Here is a 17,997-nt window from a genome sequence, read left to right on the forward strand (position 1 = left end):
ATGGACATGACAAAGAACTGATATCCTTTGTGTAAATTACATAATAAAATCAGCAATTATAGACCAAGAATTCCTAATCCTTACTCCAGGCATCACAGTAATGTAGTTCATACTGCCTGAGGCCAAATCCTTCTTCCACCCTTTCTTGGTTATATAACCTTGGGCAAGTTATTTAACCTGGCTCAGCCTCAGTTTCCCTGTCTTTAAAATGGGGATAACAACATACAAATGATACCTAGTGTTCCTAATATTTAATCTATGCATATGTTATAGACAAAGCTTTATGTAGTTATACCAAAGCAATAAAGTGAGGATTCCTAGTCAAACTGTTATATATAAATATGTCTCCTATTTATAAATCTTATAGTACATCATTTAAATTATGAAGACAATTTTATTGCTCCAAAGCCTAGATTACCAGATTATTATAAAAAGTTTTGTTTTCTCAGATTACAAGGTGTAATATATGTTTCTGTGCAAAGTAAATAAATTGACAGAAGAAAATGGGATAATAATAGTATCTAGCCTCAGAGGACTGCTGTGAAGATTAAATGAGATAATAAATGTAAAGCACTTTAGCACAATATCTAGCACCATGCTATCCAAAAGAAATATAATATGGGCCGGGTGTGGTGGTTCACGCCTGTAATCCCAGCACTTTGGGAGGCCAAGGCGGGTGGATCACGGGGTAAGGAGATTGAGACCTCCTGACTGACACAATGAAACCCCATCTCTACTAAAAATACAAAAAATTAGCTGGGTGCGGTAGCAGACGCCTGTAGTCCCAGCTACTCGGGAGGCTGAGGCAGGAGAATGGCGTGAACCCGGGAGGCAGAGCTTCCAGTGAGTTGCAGTGAGCTGAGATCGCACCACTGCACTCCAGCCTGGGTGACAGAGAGAGACTTCGTCTAAAAAAAAAAAAAAAAAAAAGAAAAATATAATATGAACCACAAATCCAAGCCATGTATGTAATTTTATATTTTCTAGTAGCCACATTAAAAAAGTAAAGAGAAAGAGATAGAGTAAATTTTAATGTTTTCTGTAACCCAACACATACAAAATTCTCTCTGAAGATGTAATCAATATTAAAAATTATTAGATTTTTACATTCTTTTATTTCAAAATCTGGTATGAATTTTGCATGTATAGCACAACACAATGTGGACTAGCCACATTTCAATCAAATGTTCCATTCAATAGCCATACTGAGGACAGTGGCTACCATACTGTATAGTACAGTTTAGCATACAGTAAATCTGCCACTAATAAGTGTTAGCCAATATCATCATCATCATCAACATCATCATCATCAGACTCTTTAGTTCTAGGATCATTCTTACAACCATAACAGGAATAAAAGAAAACAGTGTGCATTTCATCGATGCACATGAATGATACGCACACACTACAAGTTAACATAAATAATCCTTACCTGACTGACACTAAGAGACTGACTGCACTGAGAGGATGACAGGCTGCCTAAAACTTTAAAGTTCTTCAGGAGCAGCAAAAACCCAGCAACTGCAGATTTTCGGGCATCAAGCTGGCTAGCTCAGAAATAGAGAAGTTAACAAACAGTACTATTTCACAGGAATATGCTTCTGGGTCAGAAAAATCCAGCTAGTTGCATACAGAGAAGGCATATGTATAAACAATGAAGTGTAGAGCAAAACGAAGTGAATTTATGTACTCAAAATAAGGTATCAGCTGTTCAAAGCAATTTATAGTACAGAAATTGAACTGACTTTTTTCATTACTTAACTCATGATACTCTACTTACTTCTATCCTGCTCTCAAGTCTATGTGAGGAATAAGAATAAGAGTGCTGAGAGACTGTAAAATTGGCTGGTTACTCAAATGTAAGAAATTGCTGATTTTGCCATGTTTGAAGGAGTGCTTCCCTTCATATGCTCTCTTTCTTCATAGGATAATGTAGTATTTGATGCCATGTAAAAACTGTCCTTCCAGAAAATGTCACACTTGTCTTCTCACTGAGGCGCAACGATTAACTCATGTTAAAGATGTTACAACATAATATCTCAGTCTATTCGCCATGCCTTTGGGTGAGGAGTAACAAAAACTGTTAATTCTAGAACAAAGATAATAGCATATGGCTTAGTTGTTCCTCTGGACACCCATGAATATATTATAATATGGCCAATGTGATATTAATTGGGCATCTTATCCTCAAAGTACCAAATGCTTTTCACATATTACTGTCTTATATTTTTAGGAGATGGCAAGATCATCTCTAGCTTATATACTAAGAAATAAAGGAAGAGATGTTAGGAGGGATTAGCTAAGCTACAAATAAAACTCATTCCCCTCAACAATTAATTTGATCTACTGGCCTCTAGATCATAATTCAGATGTTCACTAAAATGAGATTCTTAAGTATATTCTTCTTGACTAAAGTGCTTTCCCCTTTGGAACTGCTGCCAGCTCAGGTTTCAGAGTATTTGACACTAGAACATTATCCTGAAGATTATTCTAATGTAGTAGAGCAAAGTACTTGACATCACAAGCTCTGGTATTAGACCTGACTTTGAATCCTTGCTCCACCACCAACTACTGTTTTACCTTTGGAAAGTCACTCATCTTCTCTAAGCCTAAGTTTTCTTATCTGTAAAATGGGAATTGCAATAATTCTTACTTCACAGGGTTGCTGTGAAGACTAAATGAAAAAAGCACATAAAGCACTTAGCAAAATGCCTTATTTGATGAAATTGCTCTGCGGGGCTAGGAATTCTCATGATCACTGTGAACAGGTGGTACTAGGAGATGGCAGAGATAACTTTAGCTCCAACATTAGAAGATGACATCTTCCTATGATATAAAAAGATGCTACATACTTGGCAAACATAGCTTTCCGAAGGACAAGTATCAAGGAGTCTCTCATTGACATGCTGATTTTGAGAAGGGGCTGAAAAAGAATCAGTGGGTAAAAACAGAACAAATTTGCTTATTAGCCTTAACTCATTTCTACCCAATACTGTGACCATATGGCTTCTATAAGGAAGCTTACTTCTCTTTTATATACGTTTTAATGTTTATTACAGTTAACAAAGGCAATTGTATACTTTGAAACACTAAAATGAAACTGGTTGCGAATGCCTTTGTAAATCTATTTTACTCAATAATGTTCTAAGAGAGTTTTAATTATTTCATTAACTTGAAAATGAGTTGAGAGAATAGTGCTATGGACAGTAAACAAACCTGGAAAACAGTCTTGCTCAATGCTCTTGCCCTTTTAATGCAAATTTTATGTTCCAGACTAAAGTGGAATAGAATTTCTTAGACATATATATTTATACAGAAATGCATCAGACTTCCACTAGACAGTTAAACCTCAGTTTTGGCAAGTTACTTGGGAATCTGAAGACTTACCTGCACTGCCTTAAGCAGCCTTTGCACAGTCTGAAGGGGCAGAAAGGACAAATAGTCAAAAGCTTCTGTGACTTTAGAAGAACAACTTTGAAGAACTAAGGGTGCATACATGACGATATTTGAAAGCAGATCTGAAAAACAGAATCTATAATCAGTTGTCTCAAATAACTAAAGATATCTGAAATACAAGAAAAAGACGGAGAAAGAAATGTGAAGTCTTTTGTTTCCTTTCTCAAATAAGCCAAGTATACTGCAATACAAATTTCTACTGATTCTATATATACTTTTTCTCCAATGTAACCAGGATAATTTTAGCTTTTTTCTATGATAGTTTCAATTTCTATGATAGTTTCAATTTCTATAAAAATTAAACTGCCTAAAAGAAAGGAAGAAACCGATTACACTGCCTAGACATAAGTAGTAGCACACATCTTCTTACTTCTAAGCTAAAATAAATCAATAAATATTTCTGAATTTTTACTACATGCAAGCATAATATGGTCCTATCAGGAACATAAAAGTATAAAACATAGTCTTTCTTTAAAAATGTTAACAATTTAGTTGGAAGTAAAAAATTTTTTTTAAAGAATTAAAGAAGTAAATCACAGAGCAATATCAAATATCTATTAATTCCAAACATAGTTTATTGCCTACCAAATGGTAAAGGGAGAGTTTAAATAGGAGTTCAAAGGAAGAAGAGATCATTATGAGTTGGTATATATTAGGAAAGCAATGAGGAGAAGGAACTTAAACTAGGTTCTAAAAGATGGGGAACATTTAAATGCACAAAGAACCAGAAAGGCCTACATATATAAAGGGAAAAGTATGAGTAAAGGTATGAGAAAGGTAAGTATAAGACATATTCAGAAGATGGTAGGGAAATCAATGATGCTGGGGTGAAGAATCCAGGAAAGTAAATAACTGACTTTAACATTGGAAAGGTAGGTTGGGATCAACTTGTCAAGGACCTTCAGTGCCAGGATAAAGAGCTGACAATTTGGCCAGGCGTGGTGGCTCACGCCTGTAATCCCAGCACTTTGGAAGGCCGAGGCAGGTGGATCATGAGGTCAAGAGACTGAGACCATCCTGGCCAACATGGTCAAACACCGTCTCTACTAAAAATACAAAAATTAGCTGGGTGTGGTGGCGCGTGCCTGTAGTCCCAGCTACTTGCAAGGCTGAGGCAGGAGAACTGCTTGAACCCGGGAGGCCGAGGTTGCAGTGAGCTGAGATCACACCACTGCACTCCAGCCTGGGTGACAGAGTGAGACTCCATCTCAAAAAACAAACAAACAAAAAGAGCTGACAATTTATTAAATAACATATTGATGATTTTGTAGCAATAAGGTGGTATTTTAGGAATACTAATCTGTGGTAATATGCAGGTTAAATTGCTGCAGGGAGAAGAAAAAGTCAGGAAACCAGTTAGAAAGCTGTGGCAGTAGTCTAAATTCAAGGTTGTAAGAATGGGAACTAGACACTGGATGTGAGGTTGGGGGAGGAGGGAATATAGAAAAAATAACAGTATGAGGGAGAAAAATGACAGAACTTAGGTATTAAGTGTGTTTGAGAAAATAAAAGGTAATTCCAGCCTCTAGGACCTGGAGAAACATGCTTCAAATAATGGAAATAGGAGCAATGGAAAGGAAAATTTGTTTGAAGGGAACTGTACTATATTTGAGGTAAAAGAAAAACTGGTCACAGGCAGGAAAAGAAGCAAACTCTTACAGTAATCAGAGAACTTACCTAAAAAGTTTCAGGGGAGTTATAAACAGTGATGAATGACATAGAGAAATTTTTAAAATTGGTGAGTAAGGCTAGTAAATTTAGACATTAGGAGTTATGTATTAAAGACAGCAAATTCAGGCCAAGCATGGTGGCTCACGCCTATAATCCCTGCACTTTGGGAAGCTAAGGTGGGTGGATCACCTGAAGTCAGGAGTTCGAGACCAGCCTGGCCAGCATGGCGAAACCCTGCCTCTATTAATAATACAAAAATTATCTGGGTGTGGTAGCGTGTGCCTGTAATCCCAGCTACTGAGGAGGCTGAGACACGAGAACTGTTTGAACCCAGGAGGCAGAGGTTGCAGTGAGCTGAGATTGCGCCACTGCACTCCAGCCTGGGCAACAGAGTAAAACTGTGTCCAAAAAAGAAAAAACAACAACAACAACAAAAACCCAGCAAATTCAGAGGTCACCAGAGAGAAACGCTGTGCAGTCCAAATGTCAAGGCTAAAAGGACTAGGAAGTCAATGAGTGGCAGCAGAAGGACAGCACTCATTTGAGAGGTATTAATAAAAAGAGAAAATGTTGAGGCAAAATGGAAATTTTACTTATTGGTTTAATTGTTGCTTTCCTTACTGACAACAACAGCCTTTTTGACAACTGACAATCCCAGACAACATAAGTGGATTTGCCTTATTGGCATCCTATCAAAGATACTGCATTTAAATGCTCATTAAAATTTTTTTCCCAGGACCAAATGATTATGACATTTAAATGAAAATATTTCTAAAAACTTTATTCATTCTTTCAAAGTTTAATACCTAAGAAATGACTGATGGGAGAAGATGCTCTGGTAACAACCCTGTTGAGGACCTGCTCCAAAATTTCTTGTCTGATCATCTCATGGATCTAAAAAGAACAGAATAAATAAAATATTCCTGGGTGACCTTCAGCTTTTAAGTACATCAATGCATGTCAGGCAGGATGAAGAACCGTCTGGATATGAGTAAAACTCAAAAAATCAGAATATAATGTGAATCATCTGGAAAGAGAGAATCACTCAACTTTCCCCTTGTTCTGTGCTTAGATGATTCATTAGTAGGATAAATACCATGTTTATTAGCCTAAAAGTACAGATCACATTAAACTATTGCTACATATAAGGTTCAGCATCAAACAGGACCAATTCTACTTAGGTATCCATTACCTGACAATATCCATATTCCTGACAGTATACATAAGTTTTATTCTAAAAATCAAAATGTAAAAGCCCATGAAGATTTCTAGAAACTTAAAAGATCTTCCCTAACCCCTTTCTCAGTTTCTAGAAGCACAGCAGTTACCGTTAAAAAGACCCATTCTGAATTTTCACTTGAATTTTAGTTAAAATTCTTACTTGAACTTGATTACTTTATGGTACAGACTAATTCGTTCAGACCTCAGACTGTTAGTGACTTAGTGGCAATTTATAAAGATGCCTTGATAAAGCCAACATCTATGTGAAATCAAATGGAGCCTCTTTAGTTTTGAAAAATAATTTAAATACAAAAATATACTCCAAGATAATGTCTTTAACAATATCACTGTTAAGCAGGGTAATTTATATCATCAAATACACTGATAACTCTCAAGAACTATTCTGACATTTACTTCATAGTTCTGGATTAGAACACTAGATTTACATTTAGATCAGCCTCCCAAATAACATTTTCAGCAGACACTCTTGGTGTGTAGCTACATTAAACAACTGAACATCAAGAAGACTTAGAGGAATTACTAGAAAAGTTGTTTAACCTCAGATATGATCTAGCATTTTTTTATTCAAAAGAAAATAAATTTTTGAAAACTTTCAGAAATTGAGATGTCAGTGATAATTTGGTGGTAATGTCAAAAAAATGTAAATTTCCCATTTTGGTTTCTTCAGAAACAATGAACCAATAAGTATGATTCTTTTTTTTTTTTTTTTTTTTTGAGATAGGGTCTCACTTTGTTACCCAGGCTGGAGTACAGTGGTGCAAACACAGTTCACTGTAGCCTTGACTTCCTGGGCTCAAGTGATCCACCTCAGTCACCTAAGTAGCTAGGACTGCAGGTGCGCGCCACCACGCCTGGCTAATTTTTGTATTTTTTGTAGAGATGAGGTTTCACCACGTTGCCCAGGCTGGTCTCAAACTCTTGAGCTCAAGTGATCTGCCCACCTCAGCCTCCCAAAGTGTTGGGATTATAGGCTTGAGCCACCATGCCCGACCAAGCATGATTCTTTTTTTTTTTTTTTTTTTTTTTTTTTTTTTTTTTTTTTTTTTTTTGAGACACAGTCTTGCTGTCGCCCAGGCTGGAGTGCAGTGGCGCGATCTCGGCTCACTGCAAGCTCCACCTCCCGGGTTCACACCATTCTCCTGCCTCAGCCTCCGGAATAGCTGGGACTACAGGTGCCCGCCACCTCGCCCGGCTAATTTTTTGTATTTTTAGTAGAGACGGGGTTTCACTGTGTTAGCCAGGATGGTCTCGATCTGCTGACCTCGTGATTCGCCCACCTCGGCCTCCCAAAGTGCTGGGATTACAGGCGTGAGCCACCACGCCCGGCCATGATTCTTTTTTTTGTTTTATTTTCAGTAAAAATTCTTAAGCATGATTCTTTAAGCTCGATGCTCTACAGTGACCTAAAAAAATTTCTTCTGTGTAAAGGAACAGCATTAAAACAAAATCAAACAAAAACTAGAAATGGTTTACTGCTGGAAGAAGAAGGAAAAATAATGAAAAAGCTATCTTATATTCAAACTTCTAGGTCAGAAACAATTGGATTAAGTGGAATAAATGAAAAACTTATAAAAGAATAAGAAAGTAAGTATTCCATCAAACTGGATCTATCATGTTTCAATATTATCCTAATCTCTGTCATATATCCTCTGTCAAACTAATACATACTCAAATTTCCTTGTCCACCAAACTTCCAGGCAAATGCCAAGCCCTACTTGGATTATTTAAACAAAATTAGGGAGTCGTTGCCAAAATAGTGTCTCACCTTAAAAGTTTCCAACAGGATATTAGCTCCGAGCTTACATGCATGCTGGTTTGGCATTCTAGAAAGACTTGGGCTGGTTTCAATAGTTTTTCCATCAAGAACCTTCTTTGGCCCATATGAATCCATCAAAATGAAACCAAGTTCAACGAGGCCCTGAGTAACATGGTCCCAACTATGAACACTACAAGAAAACAAAGCTTAGTTAAAAAAGAAAAACTTACTAAGATATTCTCACCTTTATACTCATTGCCCTGTTATACATTTCCCAAACTTGACCTAGATAATCAATGTACTCTGCATATAAACCTTTTCTTTACACACATCGTCTGACAGAATTCTGAATTCCTAAATGTACCATAATGGGAACAGCAGGCAAGTGGTCTCCAATGACAGACAGAATACTGGGAAAATCCAGAAGCTAGAGAATATTCAAAAAACATCATACTGAATATTTCAATATGATGACCATTAAAGATTCCCATTCAAGATTTCATGATGAGAAGTTCATTGCTGCCTCTTCTATTACCCTACAGTACTGACAATGCTTATGTAGAGGCTTACAAACTAGCTCCCCTCCATAGACAGAGATTCTCTAGGAGAGAGGTCATAGTATAGTCATATTTTTACCCACATTGCTTAGCACAAGGGTGGCATATAAAAGACACTCAGTAGATATTTATAGTATAAATGGATGAGTGATCTGGTGTCAACAGCATAAGCTAAAACTACAAATAATCTTTTGTAAAAGAGTAGAATCATTGGTGGTTTTATACCACTTAATGTTATACCCCACGGTGGAAATAATGTGCATATAACCTTTATCCATTATGTCTACCTGTTAAATTGCAACAAATTATAATGCAGCACTACAGAATGAAGTAGATAGTTATGGATAAATTATAACACTTTAACAGAGTTAACAATATTCATACTCTGAAGAGCCAAAAATTCAATTACATAAAATGGAGAATGCATTATTTAAAGGTTCATTAACTGACTGGGGCAAGCATGTGTAACTAACCAGCCAGTTATTTTAGAGGATCTAATAAGGCTATCCAAATCTCTCCCGGCTGAGGTTTGGTCCCACCTGGTGGCAAGTACCCACCCCAGGCTAATTATACATAGGACATGGAGTCCTATGACGATTGAGATTTCCAGAAGATGGGAAGCTTTCCAGGAATTTCCTGGTTAGTGAGTACCTCTTTCTTTAGCCCAACTTGAAGAGACTGGGTTGGGAAAATACTGGAGACACAACTATAAACCTCAGGAAAAAGAATAATCAGATACAAAGATTAAAAAGCTTTAAGGCCTAACAATGGGTAAAACACTCAAACAATAAACTCTAATTTCAAATTTGTCCTACTGCAAAGCTCATGTAAATTCAATCTATTAATAAACAAGAATTCCAGGCCTAGAAGAGACCTACCATAAATTATGCTTAAATTATGAAATTTTAAAATATATTTAATACACAGTGAAAGCATGACATAGTAAAGACTGTTACAACAGCTAATGTATGTCCTGAAATTAAAATAAAAACCAGGATAGTTACTGATGTTTTCCATGTGGTTTTAAATGAATTTGTCTAAACTGACTAATCAATAATTCAATTCCAACCATAAGCTCCAAATTTCAACCAAGTAAATAAAGCTCAATGTTTTTTACTCACCTTAAAAAGAGGCCATGAGCCAGATGCAGTGGCATGCACCTATTGTCCCAGCTACTTGAGAGGCTGAGGCAGGAGGATCAGTTGAGCCCAGAAGATCAAGTCCAGCCTGGGCAACATAGTGAAAAGTTCCTACGTCTTCAGAAAAAAAAAAAAAAGAAGAAGAAAGGCCAAGCCAGGCGCGGGGGTACATGCCTATAGTCCCAGCTACTGAGGTGGGAGGATCACTTGAGGCCAGAAGTTTGAGGCTTTACCGTGCTATAATAGAGCCTGTGAATAGCTACTGTACTCCAGCCAGGGCAACATAGTGAGACTGTTTCCTTTAAAAAGGAAAAGAAAGGGCTGGGACCAATGGCTCAAGCCTGTAATCCCAGCACTTTGGGAGGCCAAGGCAGGTGGATCTCTTGAGCTCAGGAGTTCAAGACCAGCCTGGGCAATATGGCAAAACTCTGTCTCTACAAAAAACGCAAAAATTACTTGGGCATGGTGGAGCATGCCTGTAATCCCAGGTACTCGAGAGGTTGAGGTGGGAGGATTGCTTGAGCCTAGGAGGTCAAGGGTGCAGTGAGCCAAGATTGTGGCACTACACTCCAGCCTGGGTGACAGAGTGAGACTCTGTCTCAAAAAAAAAAATGGAAAGAAAGAGAAGGAAAATAGAGAATTGTAATATCATGGAATAAACAAAAGCACCTAATTCAGTTTTGTATGCTTGCTGTCAAGGTGGCCAAGAAACCAGGTCCTGAGATTCGAGGATATTTCCATAGGGAAAAAGTATGCTCTACCAGTTTTAAGAAATTGAACCTTGATGTGTGACGTCAACAGCTGTAAGTCATCACTTTCCCCTCATAGGCTGCAAGTATGATACCACATTGCATTTTCTAACATTAAACACCTTATACACCTTTTGAGATATGGTTCACCAACTTACCTATTCTTCACTACTTCCAAGATCATGGTTGAAACATAAGATCTATGAGGAACTAGATTCTGAAGAAATTTTGAGCCTTGGAGGAGTTGAAGATCCTTAAAGCTCTTTACAACCGAAGTCTTTAAAAGATCAAGCACCTTGAGTATAGTTAATAAAAATAAATGAAAAAATAAAGATCAAGCATCTAACAGAATGAAAGAAATAAGAAAATAAAGCAAATATTATAGCTCATGCTATAAATCTTAACCCTATAACTGTTCCTATGAGCTGCCATTCACATATATCCCTGTGACAACTATTTTAACTAGATGAAGATGTTACAAAAATTATGACATTCAGTGGGAACTTTAAGGAGTTGAAGACAAGCCTTTCTTAAGCAAAAAGGGGGAAAAAAGGCTAAAAGTCAATATAAATATTACCCACAACCTGGAACACATAAAAGAAAAAAAGTGTAAATTTCATCCTTGCAACTAACCTATTCTTGGAAAGCTACAACATAGTAAAACTGCTGGTGAATATCCAGCTAAATTGTCCCTTCCTCCAACTTGGGCTGTGTGGTATCCTTCCACTCTTATTCCCACCTCACTACCTAGCTTACCACACAACAGGAAACGGAGGAATAAACCAAAAACCTGTAGTTTTCCATCAATCCCCAGAGAACAGAAGGGACATACATGTCTTATAGCAGCTTTGCTGCTGGCAGGAAGGGGGTAAAATTGTTTAGGAAAGGATACAACAAAAACAGATTTCTGTGATTTTTTTTTTTTTTTTTTTTTTACCAACTACAGAAAGAAACAAAATGGCATTTTAAAAAAATACCTGGTCCTGAAATCTTTGTATTCTTGTTACAGAGAGGAGAAGAGCAATGCTGAAGGGACTTAAGTTATTATTGGAATCTCCTTGCTGTCCTACCTAGAAGAGAGCAACCAAAAGGAAGTCATTTACTTACATTAAAAAAAAAAAAAAAAAAAAAAGATTGTGTCTCTCTCTGTTGCCCAAGCTAGAGTGCAGTGATGCAATCATAGATCACTGCAGCCTTGATTTCCCAGGCTCAAGGGATCCTCCTGGCTTAGCCTCCCAAGTAGCTGGGACTATACCATGCCTGGCTAATTTTTTAATTTTAAATTTTTAAATTTTTTGGAGATGAAGTCTCACTATTTTGCCCAGGAGAGTCTCAAACTCCTGGCCTCAAGTGATCCTCCCACCTTGGTCTCTCAAAGTGCTGGGATTACAGGTGTGAACCACCACACCTGGTCCCATTACATACATCTTAAAAGTATAACAGCCTATTTAACAGTAAGTCCCTTGGCCGGGTGTGGTGGCTCATGCCTGTAATGCCAGCACTTTGGGAGACTGAGGCAGGTGGATCACTTGAGGTCAGGAGTTCAAGACCAGTCTGGTCAACATGATGAAACCCCGTCTCGTAAAGTACAAAAATTAGCTAGGAGTGGTGGCGCACACCTATAATCCCAGCTACTCGGGAGGTTGAGGCAGGAGAATCACTTGAATCTGGGAGGCGAAGGTTGCAGTGAGCTCAGATTGCGCCACTGTACCACCCCAAAAAAAAGTCCTTATGACTCAAGGGACATAAAAAAATTTTTTTAATAGTAATAAAAAAATAAAAATAGGTCCTTGAATGGATCAGAAATCCAAATGTAAGAGCAAAAATTGTAATATTTTTAGAGGAAAACATATAGAAAAATTTCAAGACCTTGGATTAAGTAAAGATTTCTTAGATACAATACCAAAAGCATAATTTCTACAAGAAAAAATTGATAAAAATGGACCTCACTAAAATTTAAAACTTTTGTACTTGAAAAGATACCATTAAGAAAATAAAAAGACAAGTCACAGACTGAGAAAAAATATTTGCTAATTATATACCTGATAAAGAACTTGTCACCATTCATAACAAAGTTATTGCAAAAATAAAAAAGAACTTGTCAGTAGAATATACAAAGAATTTTAATTAAGAAGACAAACGACACACTCAAAAAACGGGCAAAAGATTTGAATAGACATTTCACCAAAGAAGGTATTAGAACAGTTAATGAGCACATGAAAAGATGCTCAATTATCATCAGTCATTAAGAAAATGCAAAGTTAAACCTCAATGAGGTACTGTTTCATACCCATTAGAATGGATATAATAAAAAAGACAGACAATAACAAATGTTGGCCAAGACACAGAGAAATAGAAACCCTCACATAGTGATAGTGGGAATGTAAAATGATACTGTTTTGGAAAACAGGCAATTTCTTAAAAATATAAACATAAATTTCTCATATAAGCCAACAGTTCTACTCCTGGGTATATGCACAAAAGAAATAAAACGTATGTCCACACACAGACTTACATTTGAATGTTAGTGGCAGCATTATTTGTAATAGCCAAACAGTAGAAAAAATTCAAATGTCCACCAGCTGGGAGACTGCTAAACAAAACTCATATATATCCACACAATGGAATATTATTCAACAATAAAAAGAAATAAGCCTGATACAGTAGCTCACACCTGTAATCCCAGCTACTCAGGAGGCTGAGGCAGGAGGATCACTTGAGGCCAGGAGTTCACAGCAAGACCTCCATCTCTTAAAAAAATTGTTTAAAAATTAGCCAGGCATGGTGGTGTGCGCCTGTGGTCCTAGCTAGTCAGAACTCTACAGTGGGAGGGTCACTTGAGGCCAGGAGTTTGAGGGTGCAGTGAGCCATGATCATGATATTGCACTCCACCCTAGGTGACAGAATGAGACCATGTCTCCTAAAACAAACAAAACAATAAAAAGAAATGAAATATTGACATATGCTACAACACAGGTGAACCCTGAAAACATTACACTTAATGAAAGAAGACATACACAAAAAGACCACATATCATATAATTCCATTTATACAAAATATCTAGGAAAGGTAAATCTATAGAGACAGAAAGTAGATTAGTGGTTACCTGGGACTGGGAGTGCTAATGCAGATTAAATGGGCATAAAAGATCTTACAGGGTGATAAAAAAATGTTCTAAAATTGGATTATAGTGACCGTTACAAAACTAGGTAAACTTATGAAAAAAAATCACTGGATTGCATGCTTAGAATAAAATAATTTTGTGCTATGTAAATTGTGCCTCAAAAAGTTTAAAAAATACATTTTCAAGGCCTAGAAAAGATGATACTAATAAAACAAAAAAGATGTAAAATAAAACATCAATCAAATGCAAAACAAAAACAAAACAACAGAGTGGATCAAAATACATAAAGCTGGTAAAAAGGCCAGTAATATAGTTACTACGAACCTAAATTAAAAAAATAGTGAACAGATACAGAGAAGATAAAGTTTTAAAGCCTACTCACAGATTATGGTCTTTAAATATCCTTTCCTACAAAAGGGACCCAGGGCTTTTTAGAGACATGGCTAGCATCAGGATGGGGCAAAGAAAGTACTATGGTGAGCCTTGGGCATATCATGCCACAGCTCAAAGACTAAATGGGGTCACATCAAAAGAACACATAAGCTGACTTGAAGGATCCAACTGGCTAAATTTGGGTAATTTTGTGTTCAAAACAAATAATGACAGTAATGAATAATGAGTACATTGAATTTAAAAAGGTTCATGAGTGCATAATGATATTCAAAACACTAGGGAAAGGAGAGGCTCTTTTTACAGAAGAATGCCAGCTAATAATGCCGAAAGAAAGATGCAATTAAAATTTTCTAATTAAAATTAGAATTCCTTGGGAACAGATTGTGAGGACAAAAAGAAAAAAAATAAGATATAAAATTTGAATTCCTGGTATAATTACTGATTTAGGCCAAGAATCATCAATAGACGGGAAAACGAAAACCACTGTGTGAAATGTTGTTGGGAAAAGGATTTTCAATACTATCTCGAACTATGATCCGATAGATTCCTTTCTAATACAAAGGGATACATATATACTTATAAATGAAGAAAATTGATGGTCATTTTCTTAAAAGCAAATGATTTAGCCTCACGAATAGTAAGGTAGCTAATACCATGTTCCTCCTGATGTAATGCACAGAACAGTGGTTGGCAAACTACATACAGCCTGTTGGCCAAATCCAACCCACTACCTGTTTTTGTGCAACTCATGAGCTAACACTGGTTTTTATGGTTTTAAATAGTTGGGGGAAAAAAAAAATCAAAGGAAGGCCAGTGCAGTGGCTCATGCCTGTAATCTCAGCACTTTGGGAGGCCAAGGCAGGCAGATCACTTGAGGCCAGGAGTTGAAGACCAGCCTGGCCAATATGGCGAAACCCCGCCTCTACTAAAAATATGAAAATTAGCCAGGCGTGGTGGCATGCACTTGTAGTCCCAGCTACTTGGGAGGTTGAGGCATGAGAATCACCTGAACCTGGGAGGTGGAGGTTGCAGTGAGCCAAGATTGGGCCACGGCACTCCAGCTTGGGTGACACAGTGAGACTCTGTCCAAAAAAAAAAAAAAAAACAAATCAAAGGAAGAATAATATCCCACAATATAAAAACGGAATAAAATTCAGATTTCAGTGTCCATAAATGGGAAAACAGCCACACTCATTAGTACATTTTGTCTATGGCTGCCTTCTTGCAGCAATGGTAAAGCTGAGTAGCTGTGACAGAACCTGCATGGCCTGCAAAGTGTAAAATATTGGTATCTGGCCCTTGCAAGAAAATGTACACATCACTTAATGAAGTATTCTTGCCAAAAATGTTTAACTTGAACCCAATCGTGAGGAAACAATCAGTTAAATCCAAAAATGTGGGTCATTACGCAAGACAAGCGGGCTGATGCTTCAGAAAAATCAGTCTGAAGCTAGAAAGAAAGAACAACCAAATGCAATGCATGAAGCCTGATGAGAGCCTGGAGCAGAGGGGAAAAAAAAAACACAGCTGTAAAAGACATTTTAGAGACAACTGTGAAAATGTGAATAGGGAATATAAATTAAACAATATTACGGAATTATTAATTTTCTTAGATGTGATGATGGTATTGTGATAACATGTCCTTATTCTTAGCATGCTGAAATATTCAGGCATTGAAGTGTTAGGGTTTGGGTTTCTGCATCTTACTTTTAAATGTTCAGAAAAAGAATATGTATGAGAGAAAATGTGAGGTAAATGTGGCAAAGTGTCTAATAATTGGTCAATCTAGGTGAAGGGAACATAGGTGTTCTTCATGCTATGTAGTGTTTTAACTTTTCTGAGTTAGAATTTTCAAACTAAAAAGTTGGAGGAACAAATATATCTGTACACTACTTTTAATATAGTTTAAAACACTTCTGAGTTTTATTTTACTACTTTACAAATACTTCCTGATGAATGACTTGGCATCACACAACTCCACGATATACTACTAGATGCAACATCCTAATTCATAAATGAGAAAGCAGAGGCCGTAGTTGAAGGTCATATAAGATAGTGACACATAATCTACTTAGAATTAGATTTTGAGTTTCCTGCTGAATAGTTCTCAACTTCTTTCCCACTTTTTTGCATTAGAACTTTTGAGGGTTTTTTGAATAAAACTTTCTGGCTTGCTTAAGGATGTGGTATACTGCTAAAGTGAGGACATTTAAAAAAAGGGAGTGTGGTAACATCATGTATTTTCCACTTTTAAAGTAAAAAAGAAAAAAAAAAAAAAGAGATCCTTCACACCCAGGGTCATTTTACAGTATTTATTTCCTGTCATTAACTGGCATAAAAGTGGCTTAAGTTCAAACACTTTCATTCAAAAGAGACCCAGATCACCTTACAAGTTTGGTGCTACCTTTAAGTGTTTCACGAGTTCTCTGCCTAGTTCATAGTCCAATTTGATGGCAAACACAATGTGTAGAATAATGGTGCCTTCCACATGACGAAGTTCACCTGATGGCACAGTAACAACATCCAATAGCCTAAAAGATTCAACAGAAAGGTATGAGCTATAAGGTGCAGTGGGTCATGCCTGTAATGCCAGCACTTTGGGAGGCCAACGCGGGCGGATCACTTGATCCCAGGAGTTCACGACCAGCCTCTACTAAAAATACAAAAAAATCAGCCCAGTGTGGTGGCACGCCTATAGTCCCAGCTACTTGGGAGGCTGAGGTGGGAGGATTGCTTCAGCCCGGAAGGTGGAGGTTGCAGTGAGCCAAGATTGCGTCACTGCACTCCAGCCTAGGCAACAGAGTGAGACCCTGTCTCAACAACAACAACAAAAAGGTATGAGCTATGGTTTTTGAGTGAGAGACATGGGCAGGTGCTACGATGAACAAGTAGATCAACTCAAGCTAAACTCATACAATCACTGAAGGCAAGTGTTTACTAGAAATTCTACTGCCCAATTCTCTGCTCCTGTCTGTCTATCTATCTATCCATCTATCTATCTGAGACAGGGTCTCGCTCTGTCACTCAGGCTGGTGTGCAATGGCATGATCATAGCTCACTGTAGCCTCAATCTCCCGGGCTCAAACGATCCTCCTACCTCAGCCTCCTGAGTAGCTGGGACTACAGGCATGTGCCACTATGCCCAGCCAATTTTTCTATTTTTTGGTAGAGACGAGGTTTCACTATATTGCCCAGCTGGTCTTGAACTCCTGGGCTCAAGTGATTCTCATGCCTCAGCCTCCCAAAGTGTTGGGATCACAGGCACGATTCACTGTGCCCAGACTCCGCTTCTTTTTACAAGATTTCATAAAATAAATGTCTGTAGTCATAATTTCTCCTTTTTTATCTCACAATCCTGTCCCAGTACAATCCAATTCAATCAGGCTTCTATCCTCTTTCTACCCTCACCCCTGCAATAACATTAGATTATTTTTTCAAGGGTCACAAATGACCTCCAAGTTGTCAAAAACAATAAAGTCCCATCTTAACATCTCAAATCTGACACAATTAACCACTTCTTTCTTGAAAAATTTTCTTCTCTTAGCTTCCAAGGCATCATCACTGGCCTCTTCTCAAAAAAAAAAAAAAAAATTTTTTTTTTTTTTTTTTTTTTTTTTTTTTTTTTTTTTTTTTTTTTTTTTTTTTTTTTGAGACAAAGATTCACTCCCATTGCCCAGGCTGGAATGCAAAGGTGCAATCTCAGCTCACTGCAACCTCCGCCTCCTGAGCTCAAGTGATTCTCCTGCCTCAGGCCTCCCAAGTAGTTGGGACTACAGGCATGCACCACTGTGCCTGGCTATTTTTGTACTTTTTGTAGAGATAGCTTTTACCATGTCATCCAGGCTGGTCTTGAACTCCTGAGCTCAAGCAATCTGCCTGCCTCGGCCTCCCAAAGTGCTTGACCTTGAAA

General features: G+C 37.5%; 1 protein-coding gene across 7 annotated transcripts in view; it reads right to left on the bottom strand.

Annotated features, from left to right (window-relative positions):
• FANCI (FA complementation group I) overlaps positions 1–17,997 on the bottom strand; it is a 116,666-nt gene that overhangs the window by 30,567 nt on the left and 68,102 nt on the right. For all 7 annotated transcript variants that reach the window (XM_058427110.1, XM_058427111.1, XM_058427112.1 and 4 more), the window contains 8 exons: positions 16,492–16,618; positions 11,548–11,640; positions 10,729–10,865; positions 8,135–8,315; positions 5,934–6,021; positions 3,388–3,518; positions 2,853–2,923; positions 1,433–1,547 (listed from right to left, as the gene is read on the bottom strand). In XM_058427110.1, coding sequence (XP_058283093.1) covers positions 1,433–1,547; positions 2,853–2,923; positions 3,388–3,518; positions 5,934–6,021; positions 8,135–8,315; positions 10,729–10,865; positions 11,548–11,640; positions 16,492–16,618 — 943 coding nt within the window. The remainder of the gene's footprint in view (positions 1–1,432; positions 1,548–2,852; positions 2,924–3,387; positions 3,519–5,933; positions 6,022–8,134; positions 8,316–10,728; positions 10,866–11,547; positions 11,641–16,491; positions 16,619–17,997) is intronic.

Source organism: Hylobates moloch, unplaced genomic scaffold (genome assembly GCF_009828535.3).
Source record: "Hylobates moloch isolate HMO894 unplaced genomic scaffold, HMol_V3 SCAFFOLD_14, whole genome shotgun sequence".
NCBI lineage: Eukaryota > Metazoa > Chordata > Mammalia > Primates > Hylobatidae > Hylobates > Hylobates moloch.